General features: G+C 42.7%; 1 protein-coding gene across 2 annotated transcripts in view; it reads left to right on the forward strand.

The window, feature by feature from the left end:
- The window catches only part of RSPO3 (R-spondin 3), a 61,455-nt gene that overhangs the window by 26,282 nt on the left and 20,133 nt on the right, over nt 1-15,040 (forward strand). For both annotated transcript variants that reach the window (XM_054819050.1, XM_054819049.1), the window contains exons 2-4: nt 8,917-9,108; nt 10,610-10,756; nt 13,116-13,313. In XM_054819050.1, coding sequence (XP_054675025.1) covers nt 8,917-9,108; nt 10,610-10,756; nt 13,116-13,313 — 537 coding nt within the window. The remainder of the gene's footprint in view (nt 1-8,916; nt 9,109-10,609; nt 10,757-13,115; nt 13,314-15,040) is intronic.

A 15,040-nucleotide genomic window follows, 5' to 3' on the forward strand; every position in this document is an offset into this window, starting at 1 on the left:
ATTCATTTTCTCTTGCAATCAACTGAGCTGATTGACGTGCAAATCCTCAGAGAAGTGGTGTACACCACCACATAAAAAAAGAACTGTATCCCTGCTTAAGCACAAAATGGACGATCGCCTTGATTTCATCACCAGCACCCCAATGATTCAGCTCAAATACTTCCTAGCATGGCCTTAGCTCGACTGTAAACTGCCTGCTGTGTATGACTGTGGTGATGTTAGATGTATTATGGTTTTGGGGAACTGAATGATGCTTGATGCGAGCGCTAAATTTCTTTCATGTGGGTCAGCGTGTGAGGCAGTGAAGCCGGTTGAGAGGGGAAGGCTCAGACTTCAAAGGGAGGGCAGCGCGCAGAAGGGGTGATGAAACAAGCCCTAACTACGTGCCATTCATAGTTACTTCACAAGAAGAGCCAGGCATGCGGAGCTGTTGAACTGAGTCGGTTTCTCAGGAATCAGACGCCTACTTAAATCTCGCCTGTCCTATTACTTAATCCCAATCAAAACAGGCCATCCAGTCACAGGGCTCTCTAAAAATCAGATAACTGTACTCTGAACCATGGGCTACCCTAAAGTCGATTAACAAATTAGTGAAATCTTCACCCTGTCTCTTTGCAGGAGTTTTGCTGTTGACTTTGGTGGGCCAGGACTTCCACCAGTGAGTCTGAGCTGACTGGTGATGAAGTCTGTTGCCTGTTTTCCATCAGAGTTGAATTCTATTTCATATCATACCTTTCATGCTTTGCACTCGAAAACCTTTGACTTCTTTTTTTTTAGACTGGCATGGGTCCCAGTGGCATGAGGGAAAGGTGAAAACAGTTGGGTCATCATCTGCTGAGTGTTGATAGCATATACATCACTACACAGCACTACAGCAGAGAAGCAGTCACTAGAGCTAGTATTTTAATCATTAATTTAAATTTGGAATTTTGGACAGTATTTTGGGTCACTGACAGATGGATGGTCCAGTCAGCCTGGAGAATTTACCCTTTTTCCTTTATGAAAATTTGAGATCAGAGTTTCCCCTTGTTACGAATTGTATAAAACAATTTTTAGAGACCTTCCAGCACTGTGATACTCCTTAGTATCTATACTCTGGGTTCAAGTCTTGATGTGAGACTTGAATTCAAAGAGACAGGTTCCGCTTCAATGTTTGCAGGCATCAGTCCAGAACAGTTCCACTGCAAACAACATACTTCAGGGCTTTTAGTTAGCTTCAGTATGGTATGAATTTAATCGTTACACAGAAAAAATTATTTCATTCAATACAAACTTTTGATCAGTTCCACTTAGGAAAATATTCAAAATTGAGAGGATATTAAGTAATTGACCAAAGGCACATCTGAGCAACGCCAAGGCAGTGGGCTGGCTTGCTGTCTGGCTTATTAATTTTTTAACGCTGTAAACATGGTAGTAGAAAATCATAGCTTCGACATGGGATTACAGGCTTTTGCTGTCTAAACCCTTCTCCCTAGTCCCCAGCATGGAAAGTAAAATCTGTTACATCCTGCTGTTCTTTCTGTGGTTTCTGAAACAAAACTTTGAGAGAAAAACTCAGGTCTCAAAAGACCCTGTGGGAAACGAGAAACTTGCAAATGCTACTGTAGTTGTGTAATGCTGACAGTATGAGCTGAGTGATCCTTATACAGCTTGGAAGTACATGAGCATCTGTGTAAAACGCAACAATAAAAGTCTCCACTATGTTAAAGGAAAAAACCAGGAGAAGCAAACAGGGGGGACAGGCTCTGCTGCCAACCAGGACAACCTGAGCGCCAACGAACTTTGCTAGAAACGCATAAATGATAGATGGAACGCTAGCATCAAGAAGAAAATCAAGCAGAAAGACTGCATATTTCAAAGAATGAGCAAGTGCAATATACAGCTGTGCTTTTTTTTTACTTGACAGAAGTATGTTTCTCTTGTAAGGAAGAGATTGGGGAGTCATGGGAGTCACGGTGACATTGACGATGTTTTTAGAGTTCTGTGTGCATACGAACAGTGTAAAAACAACTGGGGATCTTCATGACAGCATCTTGCAGGATTAGAGTATTAAAATACTGTCAAATATATGTGCATCAAATCTATCTCTTTCCAAACTCATGCCCCCTTTTTCATCTCAGCACAGATGCTTTATTTGCAAGTAGCTGAGTCTGACAAGTGTCATGACACGTTGGTTATACAACTATTAGGCTATACAAATATTAGGGCTCTTTATAGAGCCTGTACTTTCCCTTCTATAACAGGTCATCATATCTACACAATAAGGAGGAGATAATGTAATTCAGTTTTTGATTTTTAGAGAAGATTCATAAAGTATAGTCTTGAAGCTTGGGTATTTGGAAACAACTACAGCTAATCCTAAAAGTAAGATCTGTAGTTGCTTATAGGATTTAGAACTTGATGTGACAAGGTATTGTGTGACCTGGTCCTATCTTTACCATCACTACCAGGGTGCTTAAGGCAACTTGCTTCAGGGATCCTCTTTGGTTCCTATACTGGTTAAACTTCCTGGATCCCTGAATGTTGGTGGTGCTCCGTAGTACGTGGGAAAAAAAAGTCAATTTCCCTTCTCTCTCCATGAAAAGAATTTTTCAGTTTATTTACAAAACTCTCTGGAATGAGAAGGAGCCATTTGTGGTTGCTGTGGCTGATTTCTGTTGTGCTGAAGATGCTAGGAGACTGCATGAAATTCTGCACCCCTGGTGAGATTTTTCAGCCTGCGATGCTCTTTCTAACCAAATTTAGGGGAAGTGCGTTCTGGCGGCCAGTATACTTAATTTTCAGGATCGCTTTGCCAGACATGTGTTTAATAATGATGAGGCATTCCCCAGTGAGATCTTGGCCATTTGGGCTGAAGGCCTCCTTGCTCACAGACACCACTATAAAATGGTTACAGATACTCCCTGAGACGGTGGGACAGTACCATACTCAAGTTTCTGTTGCTCTTTAGAACTGTTGACACTTAGTGAACAGAATAGGTTGGTTTCTTTTCCCTCAGATAGGAAGTGCCTTTTGAGGAGCAAAACATTCTATCAAGCCAGGCAGATGTTTGAGGAAATTTTTTTTCACTCCTTATGGGATCTTTTTCCTTCAAAACACAGGAGGACACTTGAGGATCATCTTTGTTACGTGTTTTGTACCATAGAAGGCAGCAATGCTCTGAAGTAAAATTGAAGTCAGGCAAATCTCTGGAGGAGTTATCATCCTCTTAGAAAGAAATCTTAAAGTATTTGTGAAGCACAAATCACAAAGAGAAACAGAAGACATTAAGCCTTTAACAGTTGACTTTTAGACCGATTTTTCCTCTTTGCTCCTTTGGGGCTGCTTCTCCTTTGAAGGCCACCTCAGACTCCTATAGATCCAGGGGAGGCTGGATGGAGAGCCCACATTCCTCAGCTATCACCACTGGTTCTGCTGCATCCCAGAAAACTTGTGGCCAATCCAATGCAGCAATTGCCGTGTATGGGTCTACCTTCCCCACAGAGCCCAGCTGCTGCCCCATCAGGACACATCAAGTCCCTTGCCTCCCTGTGGGTGATTTAAGGCCAAGCAATCGAGCAGAGCTCAGCCTGCATGATCGAGCTCAGGTTTCATCTTGGCCCAAGCCAGCGATCTGTTTAGCGGTGATAATATAAGCTTATCAAACCCATGTGCACTCTCCGAGAGCTGTCCTACCACTCCTGGGCTTTCTCCTTGCTCTGCACTGCATGTTGCCTACATGTTGGTTCAGTGGTTTTGCCCCCACCATTGCATGTTCCGCTTCTAATGCACAGACAAATGCTGTCCAAGAAAGAGTCTGAGGAAATACACTGTGGTTTGCAAACTGAATTCCTTAATGACTTTCTCATTAGAAGAGCTCACTGCCAAATGCTGTTTGTGTTTGCTTAAAGGACGGTCTGCATGATTAAGAGTAGCTCTGCTTTACGTGAAGTACTGTTCTCAGCCCACTGCCACAGGCAGCTGCTTCTCACTAGGCGAGAGAAAAATGAACACCAGTGAACACACAGAGCAATCAAGCAATGCAAGAACCCACGGGATATCCCCTCCCAAATCCCCACCACCACAAGGGCTAGCGCCTGTGTGGATGCCACATGGTGGGTCTCGCGGCAACGGGCAGCCCAACCAGGGAGGCTGAATTCCAGAGCAGCCCTGCTGTGAAAATATTTCCTGTGAGAACATGCGAACCCAAGAAACCAGAAGTAGCAGCAGCTCTCTAGCAGGGATGGGTTTCATTTGTCTAGCACATCCATTTCAAGAGCGAGCCTCTAAACAGACGTCTTGTATCTGAAGATTGGTGATGAGACTGCACCTCAGCTGCAGCAAATGGGCAAAGAATATTCGTCTATGTTCAGCTGTTCCCCTGGCTTTCAGAACACATGCCCAGCTGGAATTCTCCTGCATTTTCTTATTTTCTGTTTTTGATCCCATAAATTTTAATCTATATATAAAATAAAACTGATAGAAAAATTTAAGTGCAAAGGTTTTAGAATTTATTTGCTGCATGCCGTCAAAATCTCCTATCGCCTCATCATTGAAAGTTCAGATTCAAATTCAACTCCTTGTCCCTAACTTTCTATTTTTAACAGAGAAACCACAACTCATTGTTTCCAGAGCAGGGCTTTGGAAAATATTCTGAGAAAGGAAAATCCACAGTGATTTCATTTGCTAATGAGGCTTAAAACTAATATCTGGACAAACAGCTTGCACAAAAAAAGGCCTCCAAGCCAAAAAGGGCTTAAAGCCAGGCGGGGGAAAAGAATAGTTCAAGATTAACTTAGTGTCTTCTCTGATCTCAAGTATTTAGGTTTTATAAAAAGAAAAATGGAGGGATGGATTCTGGACCTAAAGCCAGTCACAAGCCTGCACATAAATACTTTGTACCTGATGAGTCAGCAGGCCTGGCTGATGCTCCTGTAAGAGATGGGGAAGAACTTGTCTATGGGTCTCTGTGCTCCCACCCCTTGCTTTGCCCATCGCTGTGCTGTATTTTCTGTCTTTGAGAGTCCAGGATTGCACTGTGGTTAAAGAGTGTTTGAATACAAGAGGGCAAACTGCTCAATGTCTGGTAGGGTCATCTCTAACGGCAGACACTGCTCCTAACAAGCCGTGCATAGAATACTTCATCCTCACAGAAGTCAGTTAAAAGGGTTGTGGAGAAATTTTTATAGTTAATTTTATTTGTCTTTATAATGGAGCAGGTTGCATCAAAGACCAAGTGGTTACAAGCGAGATTTGCAATGCTAAAGCCCAGACCTGGTTCTGCAGCCAGTGCCCAACTCACGAGGCCACAGCACCTGCCCCTCTGCCAAGAGACTGGACCTCTCTTTGTCCCTCTTACCACATCTAAAACTTGTGGCTAACAGGAGCGGTCTGCGCTCTCCTAGTGCTTTCTCACCTGTAGACTTCAAAGCGTTTCTTAAAGTGGATATACATTACTTACCCATTTCTACTGTTGACCTAAGTATAGAAATTTGAAGCAATGCTTACACCAGGTGTACCATGGCTGGATTTCACCAGATAGGGTTTATGTTCCCAGCTTGTTGTGGCATATCACTTAAACTCTGAGCTCACAGTGTCTGATATGGGGGAAAAAAGGGTAAAACTTCTGTTTGCTTCCTCATGGTTATGGTGTGCAGTTGCTGAAGTGCTTGAGACCTGCAGGCACTAACACCTTGCTGCAATGAGAGAGGAATAGTAACGGCCGGTTCCGTACCCAGGAGTTGTAAGTTTCCTCCCTGTGGCAGAAAGATGTTTCAGAGCCTGAGTTTGCCCCGTTTGCTTCTGGAATCCCTTCGACCCCACTTGGCCTCCGCAGGAGGGGAGGGACCGGCCCCTACATTGCAGGGATCAGGCAAGCGCCTGGATCTGTACTGGAGAGGGAGGAGGCTGAGAGGTAACGAGAATGAGATCTTCAGCTGGAGCTTGGAGATGTCTTATTTCAAACATGCTATCTCATTTCCTTGACACAAATATTTTCCCTCCATCATTTATTTTCTCCCAGGTTCAATGATAAAGCCCAGTGCTGTGCTTTCAAATGGTACCAATTTCGGGGGCGCTCAGCTGTCCCAGCTTTGCTTCTTGCCGGAGCCAGAATAAGGGTCTATCTAGCATTCAGAGCAAGCGCAATGAGAGACAGTTTCATTACACAGACACAGGGCTCAAAGAAATGCCAGGCACAATAAGAGACAATCAAAAAAGGATTCCTTTAATAGCTTTTAAGAGAAAAAATGTCCTTCTTCATTTAAAATGTCAGTTCTGAATTTTCAATGAGAATGTTCCTCTATGCATTTCCAAGAACAGGAGCTTGTTTTGCTTCACACATTGAGTTATAACATAGCATGAAATTAACCTTTAAATGGAGCTTGACTTACATATTTTAACTTATTCCTTGCTTCATAACACTAACAACATGATTCTCCATTTGGATCCACAGGCTTTCTTTTTTTTTTTTTTTCATGTTATTTGTATGAGATGTATCTGGGATGCATGAAAGGAAGCAGAAATTGTGAAAATGGCTAGGAGTACATTTTATTTTATACTTAATACTTCTGGAGTTAGAGGAGATGGAAACTGGCCATGTAATGGATCTTAGCTATAGAGAATTATCATCTTTCGGTAATAAGTATTGCCTGTCTCAAGGGCACACACACAGAGCTTGACCTCAGAGCAGTTACACATAATGTTTTCTCTGTCAAGAGAATCTGTTCATAATGATGTGTCACAGGTGCTCACACATAATATGTTTCCCGTCAAAAGTGATCATCCATATTTTATATAGCAGCTTTGATGACAAATATTTTGTACTTCAGCTGCTTTTTCTTCCCTCTGTCAGACTTAATGAAGGAAAGTCACGGATAGTTTTTAAATAATGTCAGCTTCTTAGATCACGTTACTGTGTCTGCCTTTGAAAGTAGCTTCATACAAGAGCCACAAGGCAGAGGAGAGAGAGAGAGAGAGACAAGGACATTTTCATTTACTTAACTTTAAAAAGAAAGCCAATTTTTCAGGCTCTTAATTTCAAAATCAATATGCTCCGTATCTTTGGAGTCTTCTCAGAAAAAAATATGCTATACTTACCAAGCACTCTGTATTTTGAGAGTCTAGTGAAAGCAAGTCTGATAACTGAATTGGGGTTGCAGCTTCTCATTACGCATAATGCCATTTATTCTCATAGCAGTGGTGTGTCCTAGTGGTAAAAACACTTTCCTCCAGGTTGTTCTACAAAGTGAGTGCCTTGAGAGGAACAGAGAATTGGGTTCTTATGTTCTCATTGAAATTTTTTGCCTGCAGCAGGGCCAAAGTTTGCTCTTGTCCTTGTGTTCAGCCCTACTGAGAGAAATAACCCTCATCCCTCATTCTGTTAATGAAAGAGGAAAAGTGAACTTGAACTCCCTTTGAGGTTTCTCAGATTGCGGGACTGTCTGGTCATTGAAACCTCAGAGCAGAGAGGAGTGCTTTTCCATTCATGGGCCATGTCTTTTCTGCCAAAACTGTTAGTGAACAAAGTACAGAGGTATTCCTGAACTTCCCTGCCACCAGGCAAACTCCCCTGAGCTAGCAGAGAGTGGTGGCTTTCAACCTGTAAGCCATGGATTCATATGGGCTTCTGGTCTGTCTCCAAGAGATCCACAGAAGGGAGCTGACAAAAGCCAGTTCATTGTGTATGCAAGCTGGTTAGCAGTGTCTGCAGATAAAAATAAAATCAAAACACAAAACCAGGCAACCAAAGTATGGCACATGCATATTTACAAAGTTATCACTGGCCTGAGGAGAAGGCAGGACAGGAAGCCAATAGTATTTACAAATAGGATTTACAAGTGTAAATGAGGACTGGATTTCTCTTACACATGAAATATAATCAGATATCTCAAGTTGAGAGATGAAAGCTTACACTTAGAAAAATGCCTGGATTTTTCATACAAGACGAGGTCGAAAACGAGGGGGGACAGGGTCTGGAGCTATTTGATGCTTAATTAATTTGCAGATCCAATTCCTATTTAAGAATGCAATGAAGGAGGAATTAAAAGTAGGTAACAACTTCTAAAGTACAGGAAGATGCAAAACTTTATTCTCTATCACTAAGAAGCAATACACTGATTAATGTCTGCTACTGAAAAGATAGTCTGCAATAGCATCCTCTTTTCTGCTAGCCCAAAGCCCCTAAAGAAGAACCGAATAGTCTTAAGCAGTGAGTGTAATCAGTTTTCCTTTCCTTGTCTGAAGAATTAGAACAATTCAATTGAAAGGCAAATATAATCCTACCTATGCTCCATGCTGGGACTGGAGCAGGGTAAATGCCACAGTTAAGTCTGAACATCAGGTTGTAATTGTTAGAGATTAAAAACATGCCAGAGAGAACATTCCAGGGAAAGAAGGAGGGTGAGAAGGATGGCTCTCCTGTGTCTTTTTATTAAGGCAAATTAGCATCAGATCTTACAAGGGCATATTCCTGCGCAGCAGAACTCAATCAAATAGCATTTAGTCAATGAAGGAAATTATACGCTAGGTTGATTTTTAATCATCCAGCTAGGAAAAGCAAAGATAAGTGAACATCTATTTATCTGCTGAGCTAAGTGCATACAAGTCAGAAAAGCCTGTGAAAATAACTAAAATAAAAATAACTGTTCTCTAGGATGCTGCTGTTCCATAAAATTTACTTCAACTATAATTTGCTGTTAGCTATTTCTGCAAGATGTGAGCACGTCAGCTGAGCTTCTCATTTTTATGCAGATCAAATAATCGCTTAAATGAAATGTCAGGTCATAAGAGACACAAGAAAAAATGAAGCAATCTTCAAGAGCTGTCAGAGAGGTGGATGGTCCACTCTTCCAAGTACGCAGGAAGCATTATTTCATGGTCTTGTCTTGTTCTCTCACCAATGTTTGTTTTTTTTTTTTCTAATGCTTGTCTTCTCAGTGCATCCTAACGTGAGCCAGGGTTGCCAAGGAGGGTGTGCTACATGTTCTGACTACAACGGATGCCTGTCATGTAAGCCCAGGCTCTTTTTTGTTCTGGAGAGAATTGGCATGAAACAGATTGGAGTATGTCTTTCCTCATGTCCAAGCGGATACTATGGGACACGGTATCCTGACATTAATAAATGTGCAAGTAAGTGCTGGGGAAAGGGGAAGCACATGGATCTGTTTGTTCTCTCTTGAATGCTGTGTCCCCTTAGGAGTCAAGTCAACAGAGAAGCAGATGGACAGGCCATGTCTTTATTGGTTCAGTTCTTTTATAGTAGTGCAGTAAATATTAACCTGAGCTAAAAGTTAAGGTAAAAGATCACAAAATGGCCTAAATCTCAGGGATCCCGGCTCTGCATGAATGACCTGCCTAGGATGCAGGTGATGGTCTCCTCCTTTACACCCCCATGTGAACGGGAAGCGCCGGTGGGTGCCAGGCACTGCCCTCTGGCAGCAAGAGGCAGCAGTGGCAGCTCCGAAGAATGGGGGCCAAGGGATGCTCAGCCTCGGTGCCCGGAGCCGTTTAACTCATTTCCCTTACCCACCTGACCCCTGCGACAAGGAGAGAAGATGGCAGGTGGCATTCTTTGGAGATGCGGTTTGCCCTGGTCTCTTTATCGCTTGTCTCTTAATTTAGTCCTCTAAATGCCTGTAGCAGCTGGCCAGGTTTCAGCTAGCCAGGTCTCAGCCTCATTTGGGGGAAGTTACCAATTCATGCTGCCTCCAGGCTGGGAGACAGAGAACCCAACACCATTCTTTACTGCTCGGGCAACATTTTGACCCCACTATGTATTTTGAACCATAAATGAACTGGAAAAGATCACAATGTCCTCCCCGCTCCTCTTTTTGTTGTTGAATGCACTGGTTTTAATCCCGCAGGTGATATAAAAACATGAGTGATGACCAAGCAACTGTCCCAGTTTTTACCTGGCAATAAAAGTTATTTAATGAATGGACCCCAGAGCAAAGTCTTACAGAGTAACTTGATGCTGCAAAGCATTTGCTCACTTTTTAGCAGCGTGTTGCCTTGCATATCGGACATGAGCTGTGACATACACAAATTTTTATGTATTTCTTTTAAAAATACCTGAGAACTGGGAAATATACCTCTAATGCCAACTTGGGTAGTCATATAGAGAATACATGAAATACTATAGGAAATTTGATTGAACATCAGAGAGTCATTTAAAAAGAGAAAAATATATTGATGCAAAACAGTGTTAAGGAGATTCTAAATTCTGGCATATTTTTATTTCTCCTGGATTCATGGAGCTAGATGATGTGGAACTGGCTCAGCACCTGTACCCTATGGGGTTAATTAATACCTATGCTGTGTCAGGGCAGAAGCAGTATATTGTTATTCTGATGTGCTGTGCTCTGTCTTCCATTTGCATTGGTCTGCAAGAAGACAAGCAGTGTGAGGCCGTTCAGCATCAGGCCATCCTTATTAAATCCTCACTCATGTCAAGGTCGCTTGTGGCTGGCCTAACTGTGTGTGCAGGTCACGAAGAAGATCTAAAGATAATTTGCTTCCTTTCAAAATTGTTTAATATTGCTAGAATTGTGTAATTCTTGTATATGTGAGAGAGCCCATGGCATTTTGTGGCAAAGAGTAACAACATTGTTGTTTACTGTTTGCATTTCAGAATGTAAAGCTGACTGTGATACCTGCTTCACCAGAAACTTCTGCACAAAGTGTAAAAGTGGGTTTTACTTATACAGTGGAAAGTGCCTTGAAAAGTGCCCTGATGGGCTGGAAGCCAACAATCACACGATGGAGTGCACTAGCATCGGTAAGTGCAGTCCCCCCGTGTCCTGCCTGGTTTTCTCACAGGGGATGGGGGATCTAAGGAGGGCATGAGTTGCAAGATCAGTTACATCACCAGGGAAATGCAGCTTAAAATGAAAATGTTCTGCATCACAAGATGTATTCCCCAGCACAACAAACTCAAGGTATTTCCCAAGCCTGTCGTTTCACAAGAGGCACAAGCTCAGTTGTGTCCCACCAACACAGCCTTGATGCTAAGGACAGTTCTGCCTCAGGAAATACAGCCTGTTTGGTCTGCCCTGAGGTAGAACGACATCCATCTCTTACTTGCTCTCTTACAGTGTTATGCAGCACTGCTAACATCAAAGGTTCAAAAATCCTGAGCCAGACCCCACGTATAGTTGAAAGATTAAAATCCTAACTGCTTTGCTTTAGCTCCCTTGTACTACCTGAGCCTTCAAAGCATGTGTGCATCAACATTTTGAAGCTTACCTTCACAAAGGTGAAGGCTAGAAACTAAAACGTTAAGGAAAAAACCCCCCAAACCCCCAAATGGTATATGTGCATAATCACCTGACTCCAGAAACTGAGGATTAAAATAAAACACCAAATAGCATCACAGAAGGAATGAGATTGGCGACACTGGTCCTGTGACTCACTGGCTGCGGAGAAGAGACCTGCTTTTGTACCTTCCCAGCCTCTGACTCACAAGCTCTGATTATTCACGCCGGGGCAATTTTAGAGGTCACCACACCTAACTGTCTGCTCCATTCCTCTGCCACCCCTCCAGCTGAAAGCAGAATGAGCGATATATTTGCCTCTGGGCTGCTGCAGTTGACATCCCCTGCCATGGGCATGCTGAAGCTGTGGCAAGGTTCAGCCTATTTTAGTACACCGGCTGTGAATTGTGGTGGCTGAGGGTTGCGAACTGCGGTGGAAGCAGTAACCTCTTCAGCCACCAGCAACCAGGGAGCACTTATGCGCAGTCTGGCCATGATGGAAATCTCCTCCCCCACAGTATCATGCACATAGCTCTCCCTGGCATTGCGTGTTTTGGAGGAGAAATAATGCAGGAATAAAAATAATGTACAGCAGTGTGTCATTTTCTTTCTCAAATATATATTAGTTCAGGTGGTAATGATGGTTTTTACAGTTTTATTTTCAAGCAAAGACTTTCCTCTTTGAAAGAAATTCAAGGAATCATTTTTGTTTCTTGATGGCTGTTTCCAAGTGCTGTAGACGTAGCTGCTTTAACAATGAGTCAGTCTCTACTCGGAAAAGCCATTTAAAGCTACGGAGGAAAAACAGAACCTTTTTGTGCACGTGAAGGCCAATTATTTTAACAGGAGAACTCCGGTGTAATATGAAAAACAAAATGACCCACATGACAATTCACTGGAGGAAGGCTCAGAGATTGCTTGAGGTCAGTTATATTTTTAGGTTTTGAAAAATTTGGAAGTAAATTCTGGAGCTGGAAAAATGTTGACTTACAAATTCCTCCTTATAGAGGGGCTGGAAGTCTTTCCTTCTTCAGCAGTGGTTTGTAGCCTTAAGCACACATGTGAACATAAATGTTTACTATCTTTTATCAAGAGAAGGATACTGAGGAGATGGCACAAAAGAAGGATAGTTATTAAGAGCATGTGGTTAAGCTTCCAAGGTTACTCCCATTTTTGTCTACACTGTTTGGACAAGTGTTCAGCTGCGCACCTTTTGAGTTCCAATAATATGGGATGTGCATTCAGATCACTGTGGTTTAGAAAGCGTAACCCACACTTTTCTGAAAAGCTTGCACTCCCCTGACCCAAATTCTCCTCTGCTTTGCCTACTTACAGTTTGTATATGCTACAGATGATGGCTCTTTCACTATTTAAGCTGAATATCACGCAGAGATACTTGATTCTTAATGTAATGCTGTTTGATATCAGTTGGTTTTTTATAACTCTATTGATTTCCAAACTCAGTACCTTTGAGACCAGCTGCAGCAGCTGGACCCAGTGACTGCAATCTCCTTTCACACAGACACAACCAAAGTTTCATTCCACTGAAGATACAAGGATTTACACCTCCACAAAACCAAAGCAACCTCAGAACAAGCCCCAGTAATTGATTTCATTGAGACCAATTGTGGTGTTGTTGCCCTGTTTCAGGAATGGAATTATGAAACAATGAGTCCAAAATAGTAACTGACATAATTATTTGACATTATGTTGTGCAGTATATCCTCAGCAGTCCAATTTCTGTCAATTCACTGCTGCAAATCCTGATTAATTCCATTATTTTTTGCCACCTTTTGGCTGATGCAGAATAAAATTAATGTACCATATGCATTGTGTATACAAAAAGATATTGGCCAGGCTCAGCTTGTCCTATGTTTATTGCAGTGCACTGTGAAGCTAGTGAGTGGAGTCCATGGAGCCCTTGCACAAAGAAAGGAAAAACATGTGGTTTCAAAAGAGGAAATGAAGTAAGGGTCAGAGAGATCGTACAGCATCCGTCAGCAAGGGGCAATCCTTGCCCAGCTACAAGCGAGAGCAGAAAATGTATTGTACAAAGAAAGAGATGTCAGAAGGAAGGAAAAGGTACCACGTTATCATCATCATAATATGAGATTGGTATTGTGCTTGTTTAATAACTCACGTCTGAATTCCCAGGCCTCAATTGCAGGCTTCACCAAAGCTCCCATCGATGTGGTGTTCTTTGGGCTGGAGAGAATTGTGCCCTTGTCTGGAGTGAATAAAGTCCTAATGCTGCTCCAAAAAATGCGCTTTGTGTGATCTAGAGAGAACAGGGTGGCTGGATGGGAAAGCACATTCTCTCTCGGTTCTGCTGAAAGAGCTGTCAAGATGAGGGGTTGCATGTGGAGCTCAGAACAAAAAGATCCATCGTAAAACATGTCATGGTGGGAGTTGTTTGTTGGGTATCAGGCAGCCAAGTTTCACACTTCAACTGTGGGATTCCTCCGAAACAATTCCTATTTTATGCTTCCCTACAGGTAAGACCATATCTCTTGCAATTGCAGCCCTGTGGCCTCTCTCCCACCCTGAACTCTTTCTACTAGCTCTGGCTGAGCAACGTGGCCTGATCCTGCCATCTGCATGGGAGAAAGACCACAACACTGCATGGCAGCCAAGGGAAACTCCGCTTGGCTTCACCCAATAAGCAAGAGTGCCAGCAGAACCGCCCCTCCATGCAGGCCGGCTTGTTGGACTTATTCCCCATCACGGCACACAGTGAATGGCATCCCACATGTTAAGAATGGGAGATGCTTAAGAAGTCTATGAAATAATAATTCCACTCAGCAGAGACTGTTGTTCCATTGTTCCCTTTTCTCCCCTTCTTGCAGCAGGGAAGTTACTTGCTCTGTCCCTGGTGCAGTTACTCTGGTTGGCACAGGAGTGTCACCGGAATATTTCCTTTTCCCCATCCCTCCCATTTTCCCCATCCTTCCTATTTCCCCATTCTTTCTATTTCTCCCTTTTCTCCCAACTCAAAAGCAAGGTTTCACCCTTTTTGAGGATGAGAGGAACAGGTGGAACAGCTGCCCCCCATGTGAACATCTGTGAGCCAGCATGAGCTGCTGGTACCAAGTAGTAACTTACTGTTTCATTGATAAATGATCACTAGGGTTGCTGCAGATTACTTATAGAAACGTTAAAGGGGTTTGGAGCTTGTAATCATTTTGAAGGTTGGCTTCTTCCCTAGGGATATACCTCATGAGAAGGGAAATAACATTAGTAGGAGGATCTTACGAACCAGACAGCTACAGGTGCATCCCCCTCACCCAAGAACTGGCTAGATCTACTGATTTATGGTAATCTATGGGGTAGATGTCACCTCCTCCTCCTTGTGTCAGGCAGTGCCTTGAAGAGGTAAAGAGGCGTATCTGCCTCAGGGGCGCAGCCAAGGCAAGCTGTTTACGGATTCCCTTATGCTTAGAATCTATGTCCAAAATGTCCATGCTTGCTCCTGCTCCTGCACAGTGGCACAAATGGAAACACAGCCTCTCATTAGCCCACTGTAACTGGGTGAAGAGTCCTTTTTTTTTCTACCATAGATAATTTTGCAAGAGCTGAAAATACAGGATGGAACTGTAAATTTGGAACTGTGAAACTTTTTTTGAGGTGATAATGATGTCGTGCATTTGCTTATGGCAATTTGGCAATCTCTTCAGATTGAACAAGACATTTCTCTTTGAGAAATGCTTGCTGTTCCTATGTAGTAAGTACTTTAGAAGAAACTATTCACGTATTTTACTGTTAATTCTTATTTTGTGGGATATGAGCCAAACCATACTTGAAAAATACTG

This window comes from Grus americana, chromosome 3 (genome assembly GCF_028858705.1).
Source record: "Grus americana isolate bGruAme1 chromosome 3, bGruAme1.mat, whole genome shotgun sequence".
NCBI lineage: Eukaryota > Metazoa > Chordata > Aves > Gruiformes > Gruidae > Grus > Grus americana.